This window comes from Netta rufina (genome assembly GCF_964035555.1).
Source record: "Netta rufina genome assembly, chromosome: 19".
NCBI classification, from domain to species: domain Eukaryota; kingdom Metazoa; phylum Chordata; class Aves; order Anseriformes; family Anatidae; genus Netta; species Netta rufina.
In genome coordinates, this window is record NC_140143.1 from 12,707,307 (window position 1) to 12,733,732 (window position 26,426).

The window sequence follows — 26,426 nt, forward strand, 5'->3', positions numbered from 1 at the left end:
TGCATCCTGTGTCTTGCTTTCTCTTCTTTAAAATTGAGATAATGAAACTGGCTCAAGTGAGTTCAATTACTATAAAGTGCTGAATCTGAATTGGTTGTTATTATTAATAAATGTATCAGTAGCATCTTACATGCTGACCTGGTGTAAAAAGCTCTTCCCCTCAAGAGGGCATAGCCTGTCTGTTTCTCCCCTCTGTTCCCCTTCCTTCCCCTTCCCTTCCTTCCCCTTTCCCAAGAAATCAATATTATTTTTTAATCTTTTTGCGACAAGAGTATTCAAACTTTGAGGAAATGCAGTCTAGGATGCAGGACCTCTCTGAATATGTGCTGCAACCTGCTGTTTAATTCACTATGGCATTAGCTGGTCTCAACTGTCAAATCATAATTTGAAGTGACAAGGTGAAGGGATCTCTCCATAATGGCCATGGTCCAGAACCAAAAAGTGCTATACAGTACAAAAGAAACATGCCAAAGTTTAAGAAGATCTACAACAGAAGCCTAAAATACAGAATAAAGTTCTTGTGCCACTTCCACTATCTTGATTTTATATATTTTCTTTCAAGATATACTTGAGAACAAGAAGTGCGCCAGAGTGCAGTCACCCGTCCTCATTCCTGTATCTGAGGAAAACACTTTAGAAGAGTGAGGTGATCCTGTCCATGACACAGGATTACCTTAATCATTAAGCTACCTTACAAAACACTAAGACTTCTGTTAGCTAAAAAATAATATTGTGCCATTTTTAGCACAAACTCAAGGCTTCGTTGTTAGAATTTATACAGACAGTGACTTCTGCAAGATCTGTATTCCTTTTGGAATATAGATTTTTTTTGTCGGCAGTTTTAATTTACCTTCTACTTTAATTTAAATAGCCTTTTTCTGGTCAATGAAACAAGATGGGAAGAGAAGGTTGACGTGTTCTCACTATGTTCTTCCTAATTCCTGGACCTGCAAACACTGTTAAGTATGCACATTAATTTTGTATGTAACAGCATACTATGTTGTTACACAGCCAGCAGATTCCTTTGAAAAGCAGACATATCCTCTTGTCATCATGTTCTGTTCAGCCAAGACTGTCTAAATTTCAGATAGCATATTCAGCTGCTTTCAGACAGCTCAGTTTCCAATCACATTATCTTATGATATATGATGACTCCTATTCTCCTCACACTGTTTGCAACCAGTGCCTTGCAACTTGTCTTACCACAGGTACAAGATTCTTAATGCCTCAGCCATTCCAGAAGGCCAATTCACTGACAGCAAAAGTGCTTCGGAAAAGCTTCTTTCCTCTATTGATGTGGACCACAACCTATACAGATTTGGCCATACCAAGGTAAAGTCCTTGTGGAAGAGTGGGTACAATCAGTGGCAAAAAAAAAAATACCATTTGTTTAAAGAATTTCTTCCAGATCAAATCAGCTTTCATGATGACTAGGAAACAAAGTACAGTACAAGCAAGAAGGAGCACACAAAACTTGTCTGGTTCTTGGGGTATGTGTTACGATAGGCCTGTCAGTCCAGGCAACACCATGCTACCAGAATGACCCTGCATGGCTGTAACTAGAACTAGTGCTGCCCCTTTCTCCTGCCAGATGAACTCCCTGACATCAGTGCACATTAGGCAAGCTAAGATAAGTTTAGGAAGACAGACTTTTCAGGGGATTTAGGTACACACATGTCTCTCTTCCATATCCAAAGCAGCATTAGGTGGTACACTGATTCTCTGACCAACACAATCAAAGCAGTACTATCGCTGGACACAAACCCAACTGTATATACTATTATATGGACATCATTGTGTATGGCTCTCAAGCCATCTGTATGTCAGTTTACAGAGCCTGACCACTAAGACACAGAAGGATACAGTGAAGCGACGGGATGAGATATCATACTAAGTTGCAAGTTAACTCTGTTTTAATAACTATTGATGAGCTAGATCTTCCACAACCTACTCTAGAATGTGCCTCAAATAACATTGCAATAGTGTGATTAGTTCACATATAACGTGACTTGTCATCAATCACAGAAACACTGAGGATATGAACCCCAAATTTCTCTAGCTGTTCAATGTTTACTCTGCAGGTGTTCTTCCAAAACTTCTTTAAACTATACTGCATCAGCTTCCAATGGTTGTGTATCTGCCTAGCCCTCAAACTATTCAAACCTCTTTTATGTTTTAGGTGTTCTTCAAAGCGGGTCTCTTAGGACTCCTAGAAGAGATGAGAGATGAGAAGCTTGTGAGCCTCATCACTCATACACAAGCTATGTGCAGAGGGTACCTCATGAGAACTGAATTTAAAAAGATGAATGAAAGAAGGTAATACAAGGACACACTAAGTAACTTATTGTGACAGACCAAAAGTCTGGCAATGCACTACCCTCTCTCGGGAAAAAATCTGTCCCCAGTGAAGACCCTTAGAAAGACCAGGGGAAACAGAAAAAGCAGAAACTAATACTTTCCTTGTTATAGCCTTCCAAATCCTTGCAATGGCTGTTTAGCAATTGGACTGTGCATCTGGACCATGATATTTAATATTTAACAGTGAACCTTTCCTCCAGGAATGCACTAACTTTTAGAACCATTTTCAACCTCTCCCTGTGATGGAGACAGACAAACCTTTCCATTTGTTCAGTAGGCTGTTTGGCTTGTGCTGTCTGATAATTTTATTGAATCTCATTAATCCAGTTGTGTAAGGAAAGGAACAAAATCACATTCTGCTCTCCTTCTCTTCAATTTTCTTTCATGACTTCATCATCTAAGATGAAGAATTCTAGCTTGTACAGAGAATACTTTTCTCTATACTGTATATAATATTCTATACTTTTGACCTTCCCACATACCCTTCCAAATTCTATTCTGTCCCTTTAAGGTGGAATGAGTCATGCAACATTTGGAATGTAGGGATGGCAGCAGCCAAGCAAACTGTCTCAAACATTGTTGACAAGTGAAAGCTTTAGGGAAAGCTAGGATCACTAGGAAGCTCTTTGCTAACCAGTTGCTTTTATCTATAGTATTCTACAGCATATATTTAGTTCAGCGACTTCCTGACCCAGGCATAGTTTCTAAGAATTCAATAACTCTTATTGGATTTCTCTACAATGAACTGTTGAAGGTCCCCTTGAACTATGGGCATAAACGAAAATCCTTTGGCGTTCAATACCATAAAAAAGATTTAATTTTTGTTTTCATGTTCTGTCTTAATTTCTATAGTTGCTATTTTTTGTGACCCAAAAGCATCAAGATACTGCTTCCACGATTTACAGTAACTCCCATATTTATAATCGCAACAGCAATAGTTCATGGAAATTAGTTTTCATTCTGGTCTTTACCAGAGCACTTGCACTTTCTTTGAGATTTGGGAAAGTCTCAGAGATTTCCAGGCAACATTCCAGAGAAGTTTGTCTGTTTTTAAGTATTTCTTTCCATGTCCATACATAGCTATTGTTCATGCTACTGAACTAGTCATGCAGCAATCCAGGGCCTAGAAATGACTTTTAATAGAAAGGAGCAAGGTGAGATAAAAAGTTTCACACAAAACTTCCCTGAGCAGAATGCTGATGCTGTGTGACCAATAACCAGAGTCTGTTTCTAACACAAGTCTCACTAGTCTGATAATCTGTATCATGTGTTTTCATGTGTTTTCAGAGAATCCATTTACATCATCCAATGCAATGTTAGAGCATTCATGAATGTCAAGCACTGGCCCTGGATGAAGCTGTACTTCAAGATGAAGCCCATGTTGAAGACCGTAGAATCTGAGAAGGAGATGGCAAATATGAAGGAAGAGTTTGAAAAAACCAAGGAAGAGCTTGCAAAGTCTGAGGCAAAGAGGAAGGAGCTGGAGGAGAAAATGGTGTCCCTGTTGCAAGAGAAAAATGACCTGCAGCTGCAGGTTCAGTCTGTGAGTAGCCTCCATTTTCAGATTCACCCTACTGCCTCTTCAATTCTCTTTTCTGTTGTCCTACATAAACAGACAGGTAACAGGGCCAGATTTTTCAGTGTTTTAGATGTTACACTCTATATACAATGTGCACTACCTGTGGTCTCCAAATCTGGATTAAATACAGACTATTTCCTCATTTACTGACCACTAAAATGTGGAGCCAGGGATGGGGCTGCTTTCCTGTCAGAGACAGGACTGAAACTGTGGAACAAAGACATGCTTTTCAGCTACAACAGTGCTGAGCAGAGACTGAAATTGCACAAGGCAAGAAGGTATTGAAATATAATAAAGATTCTCTGTGGCCAAGGGCAGTGTGGTGCAAGTGGACCTGTCACTTGGTTCTATGTGCTCCCAAACCAGCCTTCTTTGGACAGTCCTGTATTGTTTTAGGCCCCAAGGATGTAACCATGCATGTTGAAAACAAGATTCCTTACCCGAATCCTCCTTCAGCACTTCAGTTTAACATATTTTTCTGAGTTTCTTTGTACCCTTTTTGGTACTTAATGCCCTGTCCTCCAGAGCCAACCTAGTCTATAAGCATTTCAGGCTTCACTTCATGTATGGTAATCCAAAAAAGGCAAGAAGACCATATTTAGCTAACTAACTTCAACGTTAGGATACCATTTGAAGCATTCAATAGTTTCAAATTTATGGGCATAAAAGAAGTCCTAAGGTATGATCGTTGCCCTCAGAGTGTTGTCTGGTTCTTCCTCGAATCACAGTTTCTTACTGTTTCATCACTAGAACAGCCCTTCCTGTCTGCTCTTTAAGTCCCATTGCTGTGTGAATTCCAATCAACTCTGCTCGAAGGGTTCCTCAAGAGCCATCTTGTCCATGTTTGTTATCAGAAAATGCACACTTGATAACCATTATTTTCAGTGCCCCATGAGTTTCAGTAGGAATCTGAGAGAGAATTATACACAACATACTACATTACTGCAGTGATGTCTTTTGGCCACAACTCTTATGGGAAGCAACATATACCTTTTCTGGTATTCTGCCTAGAATACCTCACAGTAGCATTAATTTGGGTAACATTTTATCTGTCAGTCATGTTGCTCAAAATGATAGATAAGTTGCAGGCTAAAATTTAGGTTGAGCAATCCTGTTTAGCCATGAGCCTGAGCCTGTCTTGGCTGAGAGAGAGTTTAGAGAATGATGGGAGCAAGGAAGCATCATGTGAATTAAGTGGCAGAAGTTGGGACAGAGACTATCAGACTTGTGTCATTAATTGGAAGAGCTTATTACAGACAGAATCATCCCCAACACTCTGAAAGATGACTATGAAATACTGTGTTTTATAAATCCACATCTAAGCTCACGCTTCCATGACATCCAGTTTGCTGACCCACTGTCGTGGTTTAACCCGGCTGGCAGCTAAACACCACGCAGCCATTCGCTCACCCTCCCCCCTCCCTCTCTGGGACGGGGGAGAGAAATGGAAAGTGAAGCCTGTGAGTTGAGATAAAGACAGTTTAATAAGACAGGAAAATAATAATAATAATAATAATAATAATAATAATAATAATAATAATAATAATAATAATACAATGATGATAATAGTACTACTAATAATAATATGTACAAAACAAGTGATGCACAATGCAATTGCTCACCACCCGCTGACCGATGCCCAGCCTAACCCCGAGCAGTCCGGCCCCCTCCCCCCGGCTAGCCACCCCTATATATTGTTTAGCATGACGTCAGATGGTATGGAATACCCCTTTGGCTAGTTCGGGTCACCTGTCCTGGGTCTGTCCCCTCCCAGCTCTTACTGCACCCCCAGCCTGCCTGTTGGCAGGACAGAGCAAAAGTCTGAGGTGTCCTTGGCTTGGTATAAGCACTGCTCTGCAACAATTAAAACATCGGGGTGTTATCAGCACTCTTCTCATCCTAAGCCAAAACACAGCATTCCACCAGCTACTAGGAAGAAAATTAATTCTGTTCTAACTGAAACCAGGACATCTATCCACCCCTTATTCCATACCATTTATGTCATGCTCAGGTTACACTCTTTTCCATACATTCTAATTAGTCACCTATAGTAGTCATGGGTAGTGGTAACATACAGTATTATATAGCAATTAACATGGTACAATTCAGTTCATGGGCTATTCTCACCCAGTATTAAATCTCCTTGAGGTACACACCGGACCTCTCCGTTCTTTTGCATCACCCACCAAGTGTATCCAGGTCCCTGAGCGAAAACAATTCCACGAATGGGTTTGCCTTTTCCTGAGGCAGGAGTAGCCCAGACTGTTTTACCCAGCATATTTTTTACATGCACTACAGGAACTTTATCCCCATCTACAGTACGTAACAGGTTTGATTGGGCAGGTCCAGCTCGGTTGGCAGATCCCCTAGTATTGACTAGCCAGGTGGCCTTTGCCAAATGCGTATCCCAGTTTTTGAATGTCCCAGCGCCCATTGCTTTCAATGTAGTCTTTAACAGTCCATTGTATCGTTCAACTTTCCCGGAGGCTGGTGCATGATAGGGGATGTGATACACCCACTCAATACCATGTTCTTTGGCCCAAGTGTCTATAAGGTTGTTTCGGAAATGAGTTCCATTGTCTGACTCTATTCTTTCTGGGGTACCATGTCGCCATAGGACTTGCTTTTCAAGGCCCAGGATAGTGTTCCGGGCGGTGGCATGAGGCACAGGGTATGTTTCCAGCCATCCGGTGGTTGCTTCCACCATTGTAAGTACGTGGCGCTTGCCATTGCGAGTTTGAGGGAGTGTGATGTAATCAATCTGCCAGGCCTCTCCATATTTATATTTCAGCCATCGTCCTCCATACCAAAGAGGCTTTGACCGTTTGGCTTGCTTGATTGCAGCACATGTTTCACAGTCATGAATAACCTGTGCTATAGCGTCCATGGTCAGGTCCACCCCTCGATCACGAGCCCATCTGTATGTTGCATCTCTACCTTGATGGCCTGAGGTGTCATGGGCCCATCGGGCTATAAATAATTCACCTTTATGCTGCCAATCCAGATCCACCTGAGCTACTTCAATCTTAGCAGCCTGATCCACCTGCTGGTTGTTCTGATGTTCTTCAGTAGCCCGATTCTTGGGCACATGAGCATCTACGTGACGTACTTTCACAGCCAGGTTCTCTACCCGAGCAGCAATATCTTGCCACAAAGCAGCAGCCCAGATGGGTTTGCCCCTACGCTGCCAGTTGTTTTGCTTCCATTGCTGTAACCATCCCCACAGGGCATTTGCTACCATCCATGAATCGGTGTAGAGATAGAGAACTGGCCATTTTTCTCGTTCAGCAATGTCTAAAGCCAGCTGAATGGCCTTCACTTCTGCAAACTGACTCGATTCACCTTCTCCCTCAGCAGCTTCTGCAACTCGTCGTGTAGGACTCCATACAGCAGCCTTCCATCTTCGATGCTTCCCCACAATACGACAGGACCCATCAGTGAACAGGGCATATTTCTTTTCATTTTCTGGTAACTGGTTGTACAGTGGGGCTTCTTCAGCACGACCCACCTCCTCCTCTGATGATATCCCAAAGTATTTACCTTCTGGCCAGTCCATAATCACTTCCAATATTCCTGGGCGACTGGGGTTTCCTATTCGAGCCCGCTGAGTAATTAGTGCAATCCACTTGCTCCATGTAGCATCAGTTGCATGATGCGTAGAAGAGACCCTTCCCTTGAACATCCAGCCTAGTACCGGCAATCGGGGTGCTAGGAGGAGCTGCGCTTCAGTACCGACCACCTCTGAAGCAGATCGAACTCCTTCATATCCTGCCAGTATCTCCTTTTCAGTTGGAGTATAGCGGGCCTCAGACCCTCTGTATCCCCGGCTCCAAAACCCCAGGGGCTGACCTCGAGTTTCCCCAGGTTCTTTCTGCCAGAGGCTCCAGGTGGGGCCGTTCTCCCTGGCTGCAGTGTAGAGCACATTCTTTACATCTGGTCCTGTTCGAACTGGCCCAAGGGCTACAGCATTCCACCAGCTACTAGGAAGAAAATTAATTCTGTTCTAACTGAAACCAGGACACCCACCTATTTATATTGCTGATACAATAGGCTCCTTGTTATGACACAAACCGATCAGTTTTTATGGTGTGTTATTACAGTCAAAATATCTGACCAGATGAAAGGAAGTGTCTCTGTTGTGGGATTATGCTCCACTTTCCTAAGCCATGACAAAGCAGTTCAATCTCCCCATGATTAGATCTTGTGCATTACTGTGGTTTGCATGTGAACTTTTGCCCTGACTTATACAATTCATTTCCTGGAGGTGGTGTTTGAGCAACATGTTACCTTTCATAATTTTTATGAAAATATAACATGCCTCCAATATGTTCTAATAGGATAGTGAAAATCTAGCTGATGCTGAAGAGAGATGTGAAGGTCTCATCAAAAGTAAAATTCAGCTGGAAGCTAAAATTAAAGAACTTAGTGAAAGAATGGAGGATGAAGAGGAGACGAACGCTGAACTGACAGCAAAGAAGAGGAAACTTGAGGATGAGTGCTCTGAGCTGAAGAAAGATATTGATGATCTTGAACAGACTCTGGCCAGAATGGAAAAGGACAAGCATGCAACAGAGAATAAGGTGACAGGGATCATGAAATTATTCTTCCCCAGAATGTTTTCAGTTCTGTGGCAAGTTACAGAATTTCCTAAGTGGTTTGAATGGAAGTGATATGTCCCCAAAGTATAGGAAAGGTAACACCTAAGTGCCTGTGGCATAAAAGATTTTGCTAAAATTATAACTTCCTCTTAGGAAAAAAAAAATATTATTATTTTCCTGTTGCAGTTCAAATGAGTTAACTTTTTTTAGGTGTTAAGGTGTTTGATGGAGAACTTCTATCTTCCACTATTTTTACACATAAGGAGCCAGTATATTTGTGTCTCTTGTGGATGGAGAACTAGTATGCTTGTGGGAGGCTCAGTACAAAATGGCTGTTTTGAGCCTTTCTCATGTGCATCAAAGAGAACTGATCTTGCAGATGCCAAATGTTTTCTTATATTTCTCTTTGTTGTGGTTTAACCTGGCCGGCAGCTAAACACCACACAGCTGTTCACTCACTTACTGTGTTTCGTAATAACTTAATAAGCCTCATTTTCTGAGAAATTACATCTGTGTGCCTAGGAAATGTATCGTATTTAGGAAATGCATTTTTTGTGCAGGAACAACCCAGAGGCCTTTAGTAAATCCCAATAAAGTAAAGCTTGCAGAGGCTGTGAAAATCTAGCACACATTCCACTACTAAAACTAGCAGGATAGAACTGGTAGTCAAGACCAACTCAAGCAGGAATTCTTACCATTGCAGGGTCAGACAGGTGTGCCAGCCATGATGCTGGTTACTCCCATCATTAATAGTATATAACTTAGTGGAGAGCACTTTGACGTAACCCATACAATATTTTGCAAGGCTACACTCACTGCTCCTTCTTAGTCTATTTCCCATGGCACCCCCTCATAGTATGGATGCTTGCTGCCTAACAGGTAAAGAATCTAACTGAAGAGATGACAGCTCTGGATGAAAATATTTCCAAACTCACCAAGGAGAAAAAGGCCTTACAGGAGGTACACCAGCAGACACTGGATGACCTGCAAGCTGAGGAAGACAAAGTCAGCACACTCACCAAAACAAAGACCAAACTGGAGCAGCAAGTAGATGTTGTAAGAAAAAAAAAAAAAAAAAAAAATGGAGTTTTGTAGGTGGATGCTCTGACAGATTAGGAGAGGGTAGAAACCTGCAGCTAGGTATGTAAACAATATCTAAAGCAGCCAAGCCAGCTCTAGTAATTTCACTTAATAACTCATGGGTAGTTGAGAGGGTATTGTGGAATCCAGTGTTTCTTCCATATTTCCTTGCCTGTTTAATCTATGTTTATCAGTGGATATTCCAGCATTGTAGGCCTTTGTGCCCCATTTTAACCAATTAGCTACAGCAGTGTATCTGTGACATTCTGAAGCTTGCTGTGAACTTATAAAATTTATGTATATACACCATGACACTGCAGACACTGGGAATTTGTCGATGTTTTGCAGTCTGCATGCTAAGAACTGCACTAACTGAAAAAAATAATTTGGGTATTTTTCAAAAACTTTCATTTCAACTGTGAATGGCCAAGTTGTGGCCAGATTAATATCTGAAGAGAAAACCTGACTCTGTAGTGAGCGTATCAAAAGATGAGAAGCATTTACAGTACAATTGTTTTCTGTAGTTTTCAATATTCAATTTAAGTTAAGATTTTTAAATCAGGAATATTTACCACTGAGGTATGTTTTATGTGTTTCAAACTATGTCTTATGTGTTTTAGCTTGAAGGGTCTCTGGAACAAGAGAAGAAATTGAAAATGGACCTTGAAAGAGCAAAGAGAAAACTGGAAGGGGATCTGAAAATGTCTCAGGTTTCCATCATGGATCTGGAAAATGATAGGAAACAGATGGATGACAGGCTAAAAAAGTATTGCACTGACATTTGAATTCTAGAATTCATATTTTATCTTCACCATATTGAATTTGCATTTTTGTTCTTTAACAGAAAAGATTTTGAAATTAACCAGCTGCAAAGTAAAATTGAGGATGAGCAGGCTCGAAGTTCTCAGCTGCAAAAGAAAATCAAGGAGCTTCAGGTAAAGTCTAAGGGATATTGATATTTTTAGTAGCTGAGTACAGCTTTGTATTGGGTTTACATGGCAAGGTTTTGGTAGCAGGGGGCTGCAGGGGTGGCCTGAGAAGAGTTCAGGTGAGAAGAGTTCAGAAGCTGCCCCATATTAGATAAAGGCCAGTTTCAGCTGGCTACAAAAGGGACCTGCCACTGCCCAGAACTGAGCGATTAAGCAATATTGGTTGTGTCTCTGGGAGAACATATTTAAGAAAGGGAAAATAAGATCTCCACGCTGCAGCCCATAGTGGAACAGGTGGATCTGCCCTGAAGGAGTCTGTAGCCTATAGAGAGCCCCTGCAGGAGCAGGCCCCGAGCCAGAGCTGCCGCCTGTGAAGAGACGCCCATGCAGGAGCAGCGGGCCTGAGGGGAGCTATTGCCCTTGGGGGACCCATGCTGGAGCAGTTTGCTCCTGGGGTATGTACCCCATGGTACGGAGTCATATGGTCCGTATGGGAGCAGTTCTTGAAGAGCTGCAGCCTGTGGGCAGCCCCACGGGATCAGTATGTGAAGGAGGGCATCGTGTGGGAGGGACCCCACATGGAGCAGGGTCAGAGTGACTGAGGAGTGGTGGAGATGAAGCATTAAGGACTGAGCACAACGCCCATTTCACTGTGCCTCTTGGAAGGAAGGAGGTGGAAGAGGATGGATGGGGGAAAGGTGTTCATAGTTTGTTTTTAGTTTCTCACTGCTCTAGCTTGTTAGTAAAAGGTAATAAATTTCATTAATCTCCCTATGTTGAGTCTGTTTTGCTTGTGACAATTACTGTTGAGTGATCTCCCTGTCCTTATCTCAACCCTTGAGCCTTTCTCATCATATTTTTTCCCCTTTCCCTTTGAGGAGGGAGAGTGAGAGAGCAGTTGTGGTGGAAACTGGCTGCCCAGCAAACTAAAACTACCACAAGGTTCATTAGAATTAATATTTGATAATCAATTAAGAATTTATGTTTTCTTAGACTGTTCTACAAAAATATTTATCTACACATGAATAAAACAATGAACATGGGTGCTATTCCAATCTCAGGGCACTTTTAAAGAGGCTCTGGTCTATACTCATAGCTGACTATATAAGAAATCACTTAAGTGAACCTTGTGGCAGACTTCAAAAATGGATCCAATGCTGACTTGTAACAGTAGTGAAGCTACTGAGAATTACCTTTCAGAGAAAACAAAAGACTGATATTTTCTCATCATTGGGGCAGAAATCACCTTCCAAATGGAGACACAGGAAGACAACTCCCTTAAGTGACATTATCCCATGGTTGATCATCCCAAGGTTCCTTCCATCTTGTTTGCTGCTGGAGATGGCCTGCCTGACCTTCTGCAAATTTATAAGAAACTCATATTATTTTATATTTGTCAGTGGCACATCCCTCATGCCTTTAGAAAAGTACAGTACTACGTCTGTCATTACATAATGAATCCATTCTAAAATACAACATAAAATGAAGTATCAGATTTTACATTCACTGCTGCTCCAAAACTGAGTATTTTAAGTCCTAGGACACAGTTCAGTGAAATTTCTAGTGGCGTTTCACTATCTATGCTGATATAAATGGAAGTGAATGTACGTTCTTTGTTCCTTAAAGGTAATTTCAAGTACTTCTATTCAGAAATCTTCATTTAACCAATTAATTTTCATAGGCTCGAATCGAGGAATTGGAGGAGGAAGTTGAAGCTGAACGTGCAGTCTATGCAAAGACTGAAAAGCGGCGAGCTGAACTTTCCAGGGAGCTGGAAGAAATCAGCGAGCGCCTAGAAGAAGCAGGAGGAGCTACGGCAGCTCAGATTGAGATGAACAAGAAGCGTGAGGCAGAATTTCAGAAGATGCGCCGCGACCTCGAAGAGGCCACGCTGCAGCACGAAGCCACAGCTGCCGCCCTGCGGAAGAAGCACGCAGACAGCACAGCTGAGCTTGGGGAGCAGATCGACAACCTGCAACGAATCAAGCAGAAGCTGGAGAAGGAGAAGAGTGAGCTGAAGATGGAGATAGATGACTTGGCCAGTAACATGGAGTCTGTCTCCAAAGCCAAGGTTGCTGCATAGGAAAAAACATTTCTCATCGCTATTATTGTTCTTCTGAACAACGGGATGAGCTGACAGATGTGCTTTCTATTTCTTAACAGAGCAATTTGGAAAAGATGTGCAGAGCTCTTGAAGACCAGTTCAGTGAAGTCAGAATCAAAGATGATGAACATATGCGGCTAATTAATGACCTGAACACAGAGAAAACATGTCTACAGACTAAGAATGGTGTGTCCCTAGACAAAATATAATTGTCCTGTGCCAAGCACTTAAATATGTTGCCTGAATGCCTGTGTATTTTCTTATATGTTCATCACTGAGTGATCTGAGCAAAACTCAGACTGTAGAATTTCCTCCTTGTGGCCGTCATGGATACTCCACCCAAAGAAACAAAGATAACCCAAAAGAACCAAAACCAGTGTGCGGTTTTTGCAGTCAGCTCATCCCCTTTCTTTTGATGCTAGCATAGTGTTCATCTTTGATAGCTTTTTCCTACCTGGTGGAAATTAAATTGTTACTCTCCCTTCTTTGTACCACATTGTATTTTGTAATCTTTTTCCATGTAATCTCTTTTCTCATTCATATGAATTTTTTATGTCTGTCTGTTCATATTTTTCCGTCTAAAAAAAAGAAGTGTTTTCTTATTAGATGAACTAACGCAGCAACTAGAGGAGAAGGAGTCATTGATTTCTCAGTTGACTAGAAGCAAACAGTCTTTCACACAGCAGACAGAAGAGCTGAAGAGGCAACTAGAGGAAGAAAATAAGGTGAGTTGTTTTAATTTGGCCCAGAAAACTGTAAAATGAAGGCAGAGACATGAGAACAGTGAAACTTTTGAGCTTTGCCTTGGAATATAATACACAGAAGTGACATAGAAATTAAATAAGACAGTTTAAGCCCTTCTTGCCATTCTTTCTGAAGTTCAAAAACATGAAGGAAGTGAATAAAAATAGCTCTGTGTACATACCTTACTCCTACAGGAAATCATTCAGGCAAAGGGTACAGCAGCAGTGAAAAAAAGACAGTAGTGGAGTACCCAGGTAGTACCGGGAGTACCCAGGACTAGGAATGGCAATACAGTTTAAAGTCTCTTCCACCTTCAGATAAACACTAAATTCTACCTAAAAAGCTTACAGGAAAACATCTTCTGGAGCAATTATTCACACATTTGCTGTTGCTGAATTTATTGCATCTTTGCCTGAAGCACTTCATGCTGATGTGTTTAAGAGGCAGTATCCCAGACAAATTGGGCAAAAAGAACTGATCCTGATGAACAATGTCGAGTCTGAAATACAGAGTTCCAAATGCTATTCACTTTTCTCCTCCAGTTACTCTAGCAACTGCTGTACATAGGCTGTGAGATGTGGAGGTTTTTTATTGTTGTTGTTGTTGTTGTTGTTGTTGTTGTTGTTTTTATCAAAATGTAGTAAAAATGTCCAGTCACAAACGGTTAGTGTTCTGACAATTTGTATCATTCTAACTACACAGGCCAAGAATGCCCTAGCCCACGCCTCGCAGTCTGCTCGCCACGACTGTGACTTGCTCCGGGAACAATATGAGGAGGAGCAGGAAGCCAAGGGTGAGCTGCAGCGTGCCCTGTCCAAAGCCAACAGCGAAGTGGCCCAGTGGAGAACCAAATACGAGACAGATGCTATTCAGCGCATGGAAGAGCTGGAAGAAGCAAAGTATGTGGAGGGATGATCTTGAACAAGTAGAAGGATATTTATGTAAAAATGTGAGAAGGAACTGGAGGAAACCAGAATATGTTTGTAGTGGGAATATGCAGAGCAATGTACTTTGTAATGTGTTGGGACTGAAAAAGGGAGGGAGTAAAGGTTTAAAGGAGGAGAGGTGGAGGTTTGTTAAAGTTTCTACAGAATGGACAATTCCAGTGTATTAACTATAGAGTTAAACATAGTAGTTGAAAAATTGCACTCTTGACACTGATGATACTGAAAGTGTGTTTCTGGTTCCTCTCCACATTGGTGTAGGCTACCCCTTGGATACTCTTGTTTCTTCACTGGTTCCATCTCATATTTCACCTCTCTCCCAGATTTCTAGGGAGTCCCCCTTCCAAGTTATGATCACTCACATGTCTATATCTCCTCTGTGTATTCTCCCAGCCTACACACCACTCCAAGCATTCTTTGTTATCCTAGGCTCCTATTGATGTTATCTGATCACACTATCACAGCTTTGTATGCTGCTCTCTCTTCTTCTTTCTCCTATGCCACACTTCTTTCCTGTCCATTTTCTCAGAATGTCAGAATTTTCCTTCTCTCAGTACTGATTGTCTTGTCCTGCAGAAAGAAGCTTGCTCAGCAGCTGCAGGATTCAGAGGAGCAGACTGAGGCTGTCAATTCAAAGTGTGCTTCACTGGAGAAGACAAAGCAGAGGCTGCAGGGGGAAGTGGATGACCTCATGATTGAAATGGAGAGGTTGAACGCAGCCCGTGCAGCATTTGATAAAAAGCAGAAGAATTTTGACAAGGTTCATTCAGAAAGCCTACCAGATACGAATATCATAAAAATCTGATAGGCCAGGCCAAATTCTGAAAGCATGAAAGTTCTGCACTCACAATAAGATAAATTATATTTTATCCAAAGCAAAACTGGGGGTAAGGAGCACCAAACAGGACATGTAGTAATAATAATGTCACAGTGTGAATAATCTAAGGTAACCACATACAGAATCACAGAATCACAGAATTTTCTAGGTTGGAAGAGACCTCAAGGTCATCGAGTCCAACCTCCAACCTAACGCTAACAGTCCCCACTAAACCATATCCCTAAGCTCTACATCTAAACGTCTTTTGAAGACTTCCAGGGATGGTGACTCCACCACTTCCCTGGGCAGCCTGTTCCAGTGCCTCACAACCCTTTCAGTGAAGAAGTTCTTCCTAACATCTAACCTAAAACTCCCCTGGCTCAACTTTAGCCCATTCCCCCTCGTCCTGTCACCAGGCACGTGGGAGAACAGGCCAACCCCCACCTCGCTACAGCCTCCCTTGAGGTACCTAAAAAGAGCGATAAGGTCACCCCTGAGCCTCCTCTTCTCCAGGCTGAACAAGCCCAGCTCCCTCAGCCGCTCCTCGTAGGACTTGTTCTCCAGGCCCCTCACCAGCTTCGTCGCCCTTCTCTGCACCCGCTCAAGCACCTCGATGTCCTTCTTGTAGCGAGGGGCCCAAAACTGAACACAGTATAGTTTTAAAAAGCATGACGTTTTCACAAGGGAGAATTGGAAGATCTGTATCAAGTCTTTGACCAAGTAGACTGAAAGTTTTCATATAAATTCTAACAAGCCCCTACTTTTGGCTGGTGCTAGTCTTCCAGCCTTTTATTCAGATTAGGCATAGCTTCAACCTCCTTAATCAGTTCCAACCTTCACTGCCTTTAATAACGTTGCTAAAAGGCTCAACACTGTTTGCCCAAGTGATGTTGCATAGCCCTGCGTATGTGGTTGAAATGGGTAGATGAGCTAAAGATGGCCTGCAGGGTTGTGCAGAAGACAATAGGAGAAAATAGCACGATCTTTGTTGGTGAGCTGAGTGCAAGAGCACTGGGTCCTGAAATAATAAACAGGCTCACACAGCCTCATTCAGACTAACGACATTGTGTCCAAGTTGCTGTGAAACCAAACACCTACCTGTGAGCTTGGGGGCATACACTCCTATTGTCTGAAGAGGATAATATAAGTAGCTGCCCTTGAAACAGACAAAGTATGTATCCCAGTGAATGGATTGTCAGAGGCAGTGAATGTGCAATGAAGAAGATTTTGTGACCCAACGACATGCCTCTGATGTTCTTGTTACATATACGTGCAGGGACAGGAGTGTTGAAGAACGGGCCATTCTTATGCTCTGATGGTTTCTGTCACTTCAGGTTGTGGCTGAGTGGAAGCAGAAGTACCAGGAGAGTCAGGCTGACCTGGAAGCTGCCCAGAAGGAGTCTTGCTCCCTTAGCACTGAGATATTCCGGATGAAGAATGCCTATGAAGAAATTCTTGACCAGGCAGAGACTGTCAGACGGGAGAATAAGAACCTCCAGCGTAAGTTCTCAGATCTCTGTCAGCTGGGATCCATCATGCTAAGATGCTTCTGTGTTTCTGGGGTACCAGAACTCTGCCTCTTCCCAAGCTTTTGTTTCTTATGCTTTTCCCACAAAACTCAGGTTAGGTGACTTTCCTTCCTGTTCAGCTCATCACAAGCTCACCTACAAGCACATGAGTACAGCTTATGATAATATCCTACTTCCTCATGGTTTCTAACACCATCATTATATTTCTCCTCCTTCACACCATCATAATCCCCTTGATGGAAAGGGAACACATTAACCGAACAGACAGAAATGTTGATGAAAACAGATACTCATGTTTTTCAGACCACTTCAGTCATTACCGTTAGAAAAGACCTGGTGGGCTGTTGTCTGCCTTCTGGTTGGAGCACCATGCAGATGTGGCACAACAGATTGGCATTTAATCAGCTAACCAATTGTGTAAAGGAATTCAATTCTGTTTTGTGAAGTTTAGTGATCCCTGGGGAGGGAGAATTTGGGAATGAATTTGGGATTTTGGGAATCAAACAGAACTGTCTCTGGAGATATGATATCACTATCCAGAGGTAACTGATACTACTCTCTGAGCTCCCTCCAGTTGGTCCCCCTCATTTTTAAACTTGCACATTGAACTGGAAATAGCAGGTAATCAGAAATAAATGCACATGAGACAGGATCTGTTATTTCCTCTCACTGCCATTTCGTAATACACCATTATCTCTTCTGTCACTCCCACTGTCAAACAGCAATTGCAGGTGCCATTGGCAACAAGATGAGCTATTTTCTGTGTATTTTCTGTGTTACAGAGGAAATTTCTGATCTTACTGAACAGATTGCTGAAGCTGGAAAAACTAATCATGGACTGGAGAAAGCAAAGAAGCAAACTGAACAAGAAAAATGTGACCTTCAGGCAGCATTAGAAGAAGCAGAGGCAAGTGTCCTCAATAAGGGGTCTTGTTTTGGGAGAGACCATAAATGGAGAAAGCAGAACAAATAACATAGACGCTGCCCCTCTCCTAATGTAGCATAGCTTGTTGTGCCACCTTGCACACACACACACACACACACACACAAAATAAATCAGTCCCAGGCTAAAACTAAGCTCATTTTGCACCACCAGTTTGATTTTGCTCCTCTGAAAGGCTACAGAAAGGTCATTTGTTTCAAAACTCTGACAGTTTTTGTTCCCTAGTCAAAATACATTACGTTACGCAGAGCCTATTCTAATTGTTTTTTGTAATTTTCAAGGATGGAGATTTCATAGTATTGCTGGACAACCTTTACCCTTGCTGCTTCATTCTTGTGGGGGAATATTTTTATGCTTAGTTCAGTCAGGACTTCCATAGTATCAACTTTTTACTCTTTTGTGATGTCCACTTCCATGAAGAGCTTCATTTCATTTTCGCAATAGCTCTCCTTAGATAGAATAAAATGGAATAAAAACAATTGACATCTCTGATCTTGAGATCACACTAGATGGGACACCAGTAGGAACAAGAGTTACAGTGGCCATGAGAATCCATCTTGTCCCATTTCTGTATCTAAATGTCAGCAGTCTAATCCTGAATTAGTCACCACAGGCTCTTTGTAGAAACAAGAAGGAGAACTATGTATCTCTGGAGGGTCTATTCTAAAAAGGAATGCCAGGGCTACATCAAATGCTTAATCCTCTGGATGCGCTTATTTCTGTCCACTTGTTCTAAAGACCCAGCCTCAAACTCTAATTCCCAAACATTGTAAGCTAGATGATATGAATATCACAGGGAAACGGCTGTATGGAAGGGGGGAATGCTCACACAGTTGCTGGGGCTTCGCGCCTTGGGAGGAACTACATGCAGAGTCTCTAAACAGAATTCAGCATTGAGACACAAATGACAGCAAGCTTCTTCTCAGTATGAGGCTTGGCTTTCCTGGAAATTTAATGTTTTCACACGTTTTGTTATCTCTGCAGTGTCAACATAGCTCTCGGTGCCCAGAATTTGTGGTATTGGAGTCACTGTTCTAAGAAATCTTATTATTAAATTATTGATTACTATCCCACTAAGGTATAATAATTCCTGTGTATGGGAAAAGCAGTCTGCATTTGCAGAGTTAGGCCTTTTCTAAAGGTCCACAGTAATGCAAATACGTCTGTGTTACTGACTGTGAAGTGTCAAAATTCTGCATGGGCGTTTCCTAGAATAGACACTACATAGACAAATAATATTGTTTCAACACTTTTAGGGTTCTTTAGAACACGAAGAAGTAAAAATCTTGCATGTTCAGCTGGAGCTGAACCAAGTGAAGTCAGATGTTGATAGAAGGAATGCAGAGAAAGATGAGGAAATTCAACAGCTGAAGAGGAATCACCAGATGGTATTAGATTCTATACAAACTGCGTTGGATGCTGAGATTAGAAGCAGAAATGATGCTTTGAGGCTGAGAAAGAAGATGGAGGGAGATCTAAATGACATGGAGATACAGCTGAGCCATGCCAACTGTCAGGTGGCAGAGACACGGAAGCACATCAAAGGCATGCAAGGGCAACTCCAGGTAGAGATCAGAAGGGCAGCTGTCCTATAAAGACTTTGACACTCTGCTTGCCTCTGAATCTCATGGTGCTTTCAATTTCAAAGGATTCCCAGCTCCATTTGGATGATGCTTTGAGAGAGAATAATGACCTGAAGGAGCAGCTTGCTATGGTAGAGCGTAGGAACAACCTGATGACAACAGAACTTGAGGAGATGAGAGCTGCCCTGGAGCAGACAGAGCGAGTCTGGAAAGTTTCTGAGCAGGAGCTGATAGATGCCAGTGAGCGAGTGCAGATTCTCCACTCTCAGGTATTTGGTATCTCCTTTGTAATAGGCATGTTGGTCTGGCATGAAATGGTATGGAAATGAGCTGTCTTTGGACTGTCCCAACAGAACACAAGCCTCCTCAACACCAAGAAGAGACTGGAAGCAGACATTACTTATTTACAGAATGAAGTTGAACAGATCATTCAGGAAGCCAGAAATGCAGAGGAGAAAGCAAAAAAAGCAATCATAGATGTGAGTTCTCCTGCTTCCCTTTCTTCCATTTTATACCACTCCAGTCACATTTATACTTTAGAAAGATAGCCATTAGGCGGGGGAGAATTGATTATTCAACTTAGGAACAGAAAATATCAGTGACACACAATCCCTCCTACTTGGGCCTTGCACAGCCTCTGCTCTACTGCTTGTCATGGAAGAACCATACAGTCTAGGTCATGTACTCATGTTCTGTTACCAGTCTGTTTTGAAAAAGAACCGTGTCTCCTCTTTTTAATACCTACTTTGTGGGTACTCACTTTGACTTCCAGGGTAGATAGAAAGCAAAAAACAAATGATGGCAAAATTGAAATGGGAAGAATAGCCCAAACCAAGTCCTATTTAGATACAGCAGAAAACAGGAACTGAGACTAAAATCATATGTGCTTCTCTATGCAAGAGATACAGAAAATAAAAAGGGAGAATAGAAATGCTTTATTTAAACAAGGAAATTGTTCCACAGTATCAGAAGAAACAAATGTTAGAACTATCCAGAAATGGTGTATGAAGATGAAACAGAAAATTGTTACACTATTGCAACACATCATGACACGCTTGGGTCTGAAGTACTGTGTTTAGTTCTGGTTCCCCCTCAGCAGCCATGCTGCAGGTTCCCCTATAGCTTCTCTGTCCTTTTTATGAAACCGTGGTGATAGCTATTCAGGATTCTGAAGAGTTCAACAGGCACAAGCTTTTCATTGTTACTAGGAGACATTCAGAGTCATTTAATTGATAAACACTGCTAAGGAGTCTGACTCTGAAACTTAAGCACCAAACAACCAGATATTTAAAATCATTTAGTTTAGCAGAGATGCTTTTAAACTTTGGATCCTGAGTCATTTGGATGTTGTTGTTGTTGTTGTCATCAACCCTGCCCATACTCCAAGGCAGAGTACCTGTAGAAATACCAACAAATGGTGATCATTCTTATATGACAGACCCTTAGCACAGCCATAGACACTGACTGAGAATGTAGAGATCCAAACACCAATATGAAGCTGGTCATTGTTCATTGCTCCCAACGGGAGCACGGAACTGCTAGTGATGTGAAGATATAACTCTGTACTATAACCAGGCAGCCATGATGGCAGAAGAGCTGAAGAAGGAGCAGGACACCAGCGCCCACCTGGAGAGGATGAAGAAGAATCTGGAACAAATGGTGAAGGACCTGCAGCACCGTCTGGATGAGGCTGAGCAGCTGGCACTGAAGGGTGGAAAGAAGCAACTTCAGAAACTAGAGGCAAAGGTATGGGAGAAACTGGGGTACACAGTTTCAGGGTCCTGAGTTGATCTTTGGCTGCTGGAATCCCTTGGGAATGTTACAGTAGGGATTTCCAGCAGGTTTGATGAATTTGACATTGAATAGTCAAATGCTGCACTGCATGTAAGGAACTTGAGAACAACCTCATAAAACCTGAATAAGTGGGCAAAGATGGTGGCAGATGAACACCAGTGTAGGCATACTCCTAGGGAAAAATAATTTAAAACATACTTACATGGGGACAAGTTTGGAACTGGCAGTTACAGTAAGAAGAGATCTCAATCCATGACAGGTCTCAGAAACTGCTCAATGTGCAGTAGAAGCAAAAAGCCAAAAAAAAAAAAAAATAGTTAGCCTTTATTAGGAAGGGCACTGAGACCAGAGATAGAGAGAGAGCATTACTTGCCACTATATTATATGTACTACAGGTAGTTTGGTCTCTGCATCTCAAGAAGAACCCACCAGTTAGAGAACCTTCCAGGAAATGGCAGATGAGGGGGTGAAGCCTTATGATGAGGGACAAACAAGGCTAGGACTCTTCAGTTTTGAGTAGAGATGGATGAGAAGGATGTGATCAAAGTTTACAGAATCATGAAAGTAGTAAACTAGATGCATTTGTGATGGTTAGTCATCAAAATGCACAATATTAGAAGGACAAATCATACAGAGAAGATCTTTGCCTGGAGGTCACATTAAAGCAGATACAAGAAAGTACTATACAGACTGGGCAGTGAAATTCTGGAAACTGCTGTCACAGAAGACTGTAGAGGCAGTGGTGGAAGGTTCAAAAAGGGATTAGGAATCAGCTGTTTATAAACAGATACTTAAGGGAACAGGCACAGATACGTCAACTGAAACTCCTAATCTAATGACAGTGAAAGCTAGACAAGTGTGAGGGAAGTAGACAGTGGCCAGGTTTCCATGCCATCCCTAGATAGCATCTGCTATTGCCACTCCCAGAGACAGAGCACTAGGCTAGATGGAACATTTGCCTGATCCACTTACTGCACTCAATCTATTCCTGTTACAAGATATAGCACAATTGACTGGGAGTTAGGTGCTTTTGGTCATGGAAGGAAATATCCACTGAAAAAATAAAACAATTGGTGTCCAAATTTGACTTGCATACACTGCAGAACAACCCTCCCTTCACTGTTTCAGTTTCCTCCTCCCTGACAGATTTAAGCCTGATTTTTGTTAAAGTTGCCCCAGCTACACACAGCAAAGTTCTTTGTATAAGTAACTGTGGCGTCACACACCATGTCACTACTAATGTAGCATGGTGAAAGGTTTTAGCTAGTCCAAGAAGGAGCTGCAGGAAGCTGCTCTGCACTGCCACTTGCTCTGCAGCCCTTAGTCTGCAAAACCCTGGATCCTACAATGATGTCAGCAGCCCTTCTTGGCAGCTTGCTGTCTTTATCATGATACTCTGTTTCAGATTCATGAGCTAGAAAATGAGCTTGATATTGAGCAGAAACGAGGAATAGAGTCAGTGAAAGTTGCTCGCAAGTATGAACGAAGACTGAAGGAGCTCACTTACCAGGTATTTCAAATCCTCTGCTCTATTCTGTATCTTTCTTGTATTCTAAGTGCATCACGTTGGTCCATCTTTCCAGGATGACTTTATTTTCACTTCTCACAGTCTGAAGAGGATAAGAAAAATATTTCCCAGCTTCAGGAACTGGTGGACAAGCTGCAGTTAAAAGTGAAAGTATACAAGAAACAGGCTGAGGAAGCTGTGAGTGCAGGACTCTTTAAATCTTTGTGGGTCCTGGGTGGATATTTCTGAAAAGCCTGGTCTCCCAGGTTCATTAAAATAAGTGAATACTCAGTTTGATGGGACAGTGGTGGCCATTACCTTTGAATATTCCCTATATTTTAAAGAGTTTTGGCTTACAACAGAGCAGGCACAGCTGTAATTATCGTGGAGTTGTTACACTTTTGGAGTCACACCAGCCAGTTTTCCCAGTACTCATGTTCCTGTAAGTAGTACAAATGCACTGAGTTCTGGCACTGCAAGGATAGAGCTGTGAGGCTAACTGTACTAGGTTACATTACTATGGAACAGGTGCAGGGTGTTAAGTGGAACAGGGTGATGACAGATTGTGTGCATGTCCCTGATGGCACCATGATTTCAGGAAGCACAGGCAAACGCTAATCTCTGTCGATGCCGCAAGACCCAGCACAAGTTGGAAGAGGCTGAAGAACAAGCTGATATTGCTGAAATTCTAGTTAACAAACTGCGAGCCAAAAGCTGTGATATTGGAAGACAGGTAAGCTCAAGGGCTGCAGAGAAGGACCCTTCTTATTCACCAAGTGCCACAAAGATCTCTGCTCAAACACCTGGCAGCGGTCTTTTTCACACTTTTGCACTGGATTGTCATCATGAAGGAAGGACAGAGTTGGCACTTATTCAAAATCAGTGTTTTTTGAAAATCCTGTTGGTGCCTCCCAAGATACATGTATATATCACATATAATCTACTGTAAGAACCCAGGTCTTTCAGCAGAATTGGGAGATAATATTTCTTTGCCAGTAATATGGCATAACATGTGCAATAGCCACAGACCTGTAACAACCCCACAAATAATTCAATTACCCCCAATAACCTGCATATTTATTTATTTATTTAACATTTAGAAATCAGAAGAATGAGGTCCATGACCAGAGCTGCTGCAGGCTTCCTGACACTAGAGACTTCTATGCATACAACAAATATTCATTACCTGCTTCTAATCAGTAGGTATGCATGTAACTGCTGTTTGGCCTCTACATTCTTAGTCAACCCTAAGTAGATGTGAGAAATAAAAACAAACCTGCATGGCACACTGGTGACTGTAAGGGCTATCTCATTTGTAATGAGATTGAGTGTAAACGCTTACAGCAAGTAGGGCAGCAGTTACCCAAGTATGGATTACATCCGATGCAGGGAAAAGGATTCCCAAGGTAATGGGCACAGAAACCTCATTTGTCCTCCATGTTTTCAACTTTCATGCTTAGATAACAATTAAACAGAAGAACAGAAGAAAAAAGAAGGGGGGGAGGGGGGAGGAAGGAGCGAGGGAAGTCAGCAAACATCTCTCCATAAGGTTGGAACAATATCAGCATGTTATCAATCTGAATTTAGTAATATTTAAAGGGCAAGTAAACAGTGCTGGGGTGCTGGGTGCGCAGGGAGTCTACACTCTACCAACACGCATATACTAACATCGAACTTTCTAAATATACATATCATTGCTTTTACATATTAAACCCAAGTACGCCTATACATATGTACAATCAGAAAAGGTATCAGTTGAAACATAAACATGGCAAAGTTTTAAAAGGCAAGTGTTTAACAAACAATCCATTAATATTACTATTAATGTCTATGACTGGGGGAGCATAGTTGGAGTTGGTAATCCTGGTTGAAGTGCTCCCATGTCTTCCATGACTTCATTAATTTCTCTCAGATCATATAGCAGTCTCAATTTTCCATTCCTTTTCTTGATTACAAACACTGGAGAATTCCAGGGCTAGTCATGGGAACAATATGTCTCGCTTCAAGTTGTTAAGCAACTCAGCCTTCAAGTCTTATGTATCCCATTCTTTCCGGATTGAAGGGAAACATATCCATCTCCTTTTCAAGGCCAATACGGCCTGGGTAAAAAGGCACATCCAGGTCACCAGGGGGCATAACAGCAAAGGCCTGTGATGGCAGTAGTGGCGGGGGGGGGGGGGGGGGGGCAATGGTGTAGAAGGATGGGTGGATGAGTCCGCAGCTCCCTCACTATCCGGCAAACCCCACGTTTCTGACTGTGGTCCCACATGGCTCTGTAAGGCCTCAGAGACTGCTCGCCAGGTGCCGAGCAATCCCACTGCAACCTTGTCATTTTTAGTAGCAGAGTCCCACACCTTGACCTCAATTTGGTCCCATGTTTCACAATCATAAACTGTCTGATTGTTAATGTTATAAGTTAGACCACACAATTTACTGGTCTATTGAAATTATTTTATTAATCAAGTAAGCAGACACAAGCAAAACAGCTCTGGGAGGCTGGGGAGTCTCTGCTCCACCACGGCACGCAACTTCCCCTTTCCAGTGTCGCTGTTTTATAGCATTGAAGTTCCGGCTTGCCGAGACTTGTCGAGACCTGTCGAGACCTGTCGGCTTGTCGAGACCTGTCCTGAGATTGCACAGTCTGTTGTTGGGGGTCGTTATTCTTCCTCCGGTGATCATGTGTTGTGCTTGTGTTCAGGTGGGGGCAAAACAGGATGTCTTGCTTTGTCCCCATGTTTCAATGCCGTGATTTGTGAAACCTTATCTCCTCAGTAGATTCTTTAAATTCTCAAGGACAATGAACAAACCCCTACTAATTTATCACAGTTAATAAAGGGAATAAGCTGTAAGGTTACCAGGACAGTCTTTGTTTCTAAGGACATATGATTCTCCATAATGCGTAACTGCTTACCACCAAGGGGCAGTTGTGTGCGCAGGTTCGCTTCTCTCAGCTTGAGCTTCTTTCCAGCTCCGGTGCGCCTATTTCCAGCGACTTTCTATACAAGCTTCTTTGAGCGGTTTGCTGAGTTTGGCTGAACTTATCTTATTTAGGGGATCAATGTTCCTGTCCTGGTCCCTGTCCTATTAGCCTGTCCCTATCCTGATGTGCGGAAAACTCCACAACCATAGGGTTGTAAAGTAGGTATACTTTATTGTGGTGCACCGGGCACACTGCGAATAGCTTCCCTCAAAAAGGTGCACGCCTGCCTGGTCATCTCTCACAACTTTATACATGAATACTGTTACATATTACATGAGCTGTAATGCATATTCATTATTTCCCCCGAAAAGGCAGACCTCTTCCAAGTACTCATTTCTATACTCCCCGCCCTTAGCTCCTCCTGGTTGCGCCTGCGCAATGTAGCCTGGTGGTTGTGGGCAGGGGTCTTTCAGGATGAAGGCAACAAGGAAGAGGAGGTTAAACTTTTTACCTTTCTGAACGTTGACCTTCTGTTGGACAGTATTTAGAAGTTTTTTGTTTATCTTTGCCTTGTTTCCTGCCAACAAGTTGTTCATTCTTCCCTAATGAGTTGTTCGTCCTTCCCTAATCCATTGGTCTTGAACGATATCTTCCTTTTTACATATGCTTCTCATAAGGTTCTCATCTACATCCCAGATAATTAGGATATTTTACCATATATGTAGCTAAATATTAATTCAGATAAGTTTTAGCATCTTCCCCATCTCAATTCGTTCCTTTTTTTTCTACTTCTTTATTGATGACATAACTTCATTATATCGTGTTGCCTTTTCATCTTGAGGACAGGTTCCCCCCTCATACCTTTTGCAGTCCTTTTCAAAGCAACTTCTCATTGGTCAAACAACTTTGCCCAGCAACTAGCAAACACCCAGCAACTTCCATGCCTTAACAGCTGGAGAACAGCAACCTGAGACTGCATGGAGTCTCCTGAATCACC

At 42.2% G+C, this 26,426-nt stretch overlaps 1 protein-coding gene across 1 annotated transcript in view; it reads left to right on the forward strand.

The window, feature by feature from the left end:
* Positions 1 to 25,977, forward strand: part of LOC311216809 (myosin-13-like) — a gene marked incomplete at both ends in the record, with an annotated part of 41,761 nt that extends 15,784 nt beyond the window's left edge. Inside the window, 23 exons of the mRNA XM_084298354.1 lie at positions 1,209 to 1,332; positions 2,180 to 2,316; positions 3,646 to 3,901; positions 8,275 to 8,517; positions 9,415 to 9,591; positions 10,236 to 10,381; positions 10,460 to 10,550; positions 12,226 to 12,615; positions 12,708 to 12,834; positions 13,255 to 13,373; positions 14,095 to 14,291; positions 14,913 to 15,096; positions 16,488 to 16,653; positions 17,465 to 17,589; positions 18,882 to 19,190; positions 19,274 to 19,477; positions 19,562 to 19,687; positions 20,784 to 20,954; positions 22,408 to 22,512; positions 22,612 to 22,707; positions 23,108 to 23,242; positions 23,854 to 23,915; positions 25,845 to 25,977. Coding sequence (XP_084154480.1) covers positions 1,209 to 1,332; positions 2,180 to 2,316; positions 3,646 to 3,901; positions 8,275 to 8,517; positions 9,415 to 9,591; positions 10,236 to 10,381; positions 10,460 to 10,550; positions 12,226 to 12,615; positions 12,708 to 12,834; positions 13,255 to 13,373; positions 14,095 to 14,291; positions 14,913 to 15,096; positions 16,488 to 16,653; positions 17,465 to 17,589; positions 18,882 to 19,190; positions 19,274 to 19,477; positions 19,562 to 19,687; positions 20,784 to 20,954; positions 22,408 to 22,512; positions 22,612 to 22,707; positions 23,108 to 23,242; positions 23,854 to 23,915; positions 25,845 to 25,977 — 3,823 coding nt within the window. The remainder of the gene's footprint in view (positions 1 to 1,208; positions 1,333 to 2,179; positions 2,317 to 3,645; positions 3,902 to 8,274; positions 8,518 to 9,414; positions 9,592 to 10,235; positions 10,382 to 10,459; positions 10,551 to 12,225; positions 12,616 to 12,707; positions 12,835 to 13,254; positions 13,374 to 14,094; positions 14,292 to 14,912; positions 15,097 to 16,487; positions 16,654 to 17,464; positions 17,590 to 18,881; positions 19,191 to 19,273; positions 19,478 to 19,561; positions 19,688 to 20,783; positions 20,955 to 22,407; positions 22,513 to 22,611; positions 22,708 to 23,107; positions 23,243 to 23,853; positions 23,916 to 25,844) is intronic.
* Positions 25,978 to 26,426: the final 449 nt, after the last annotated feature.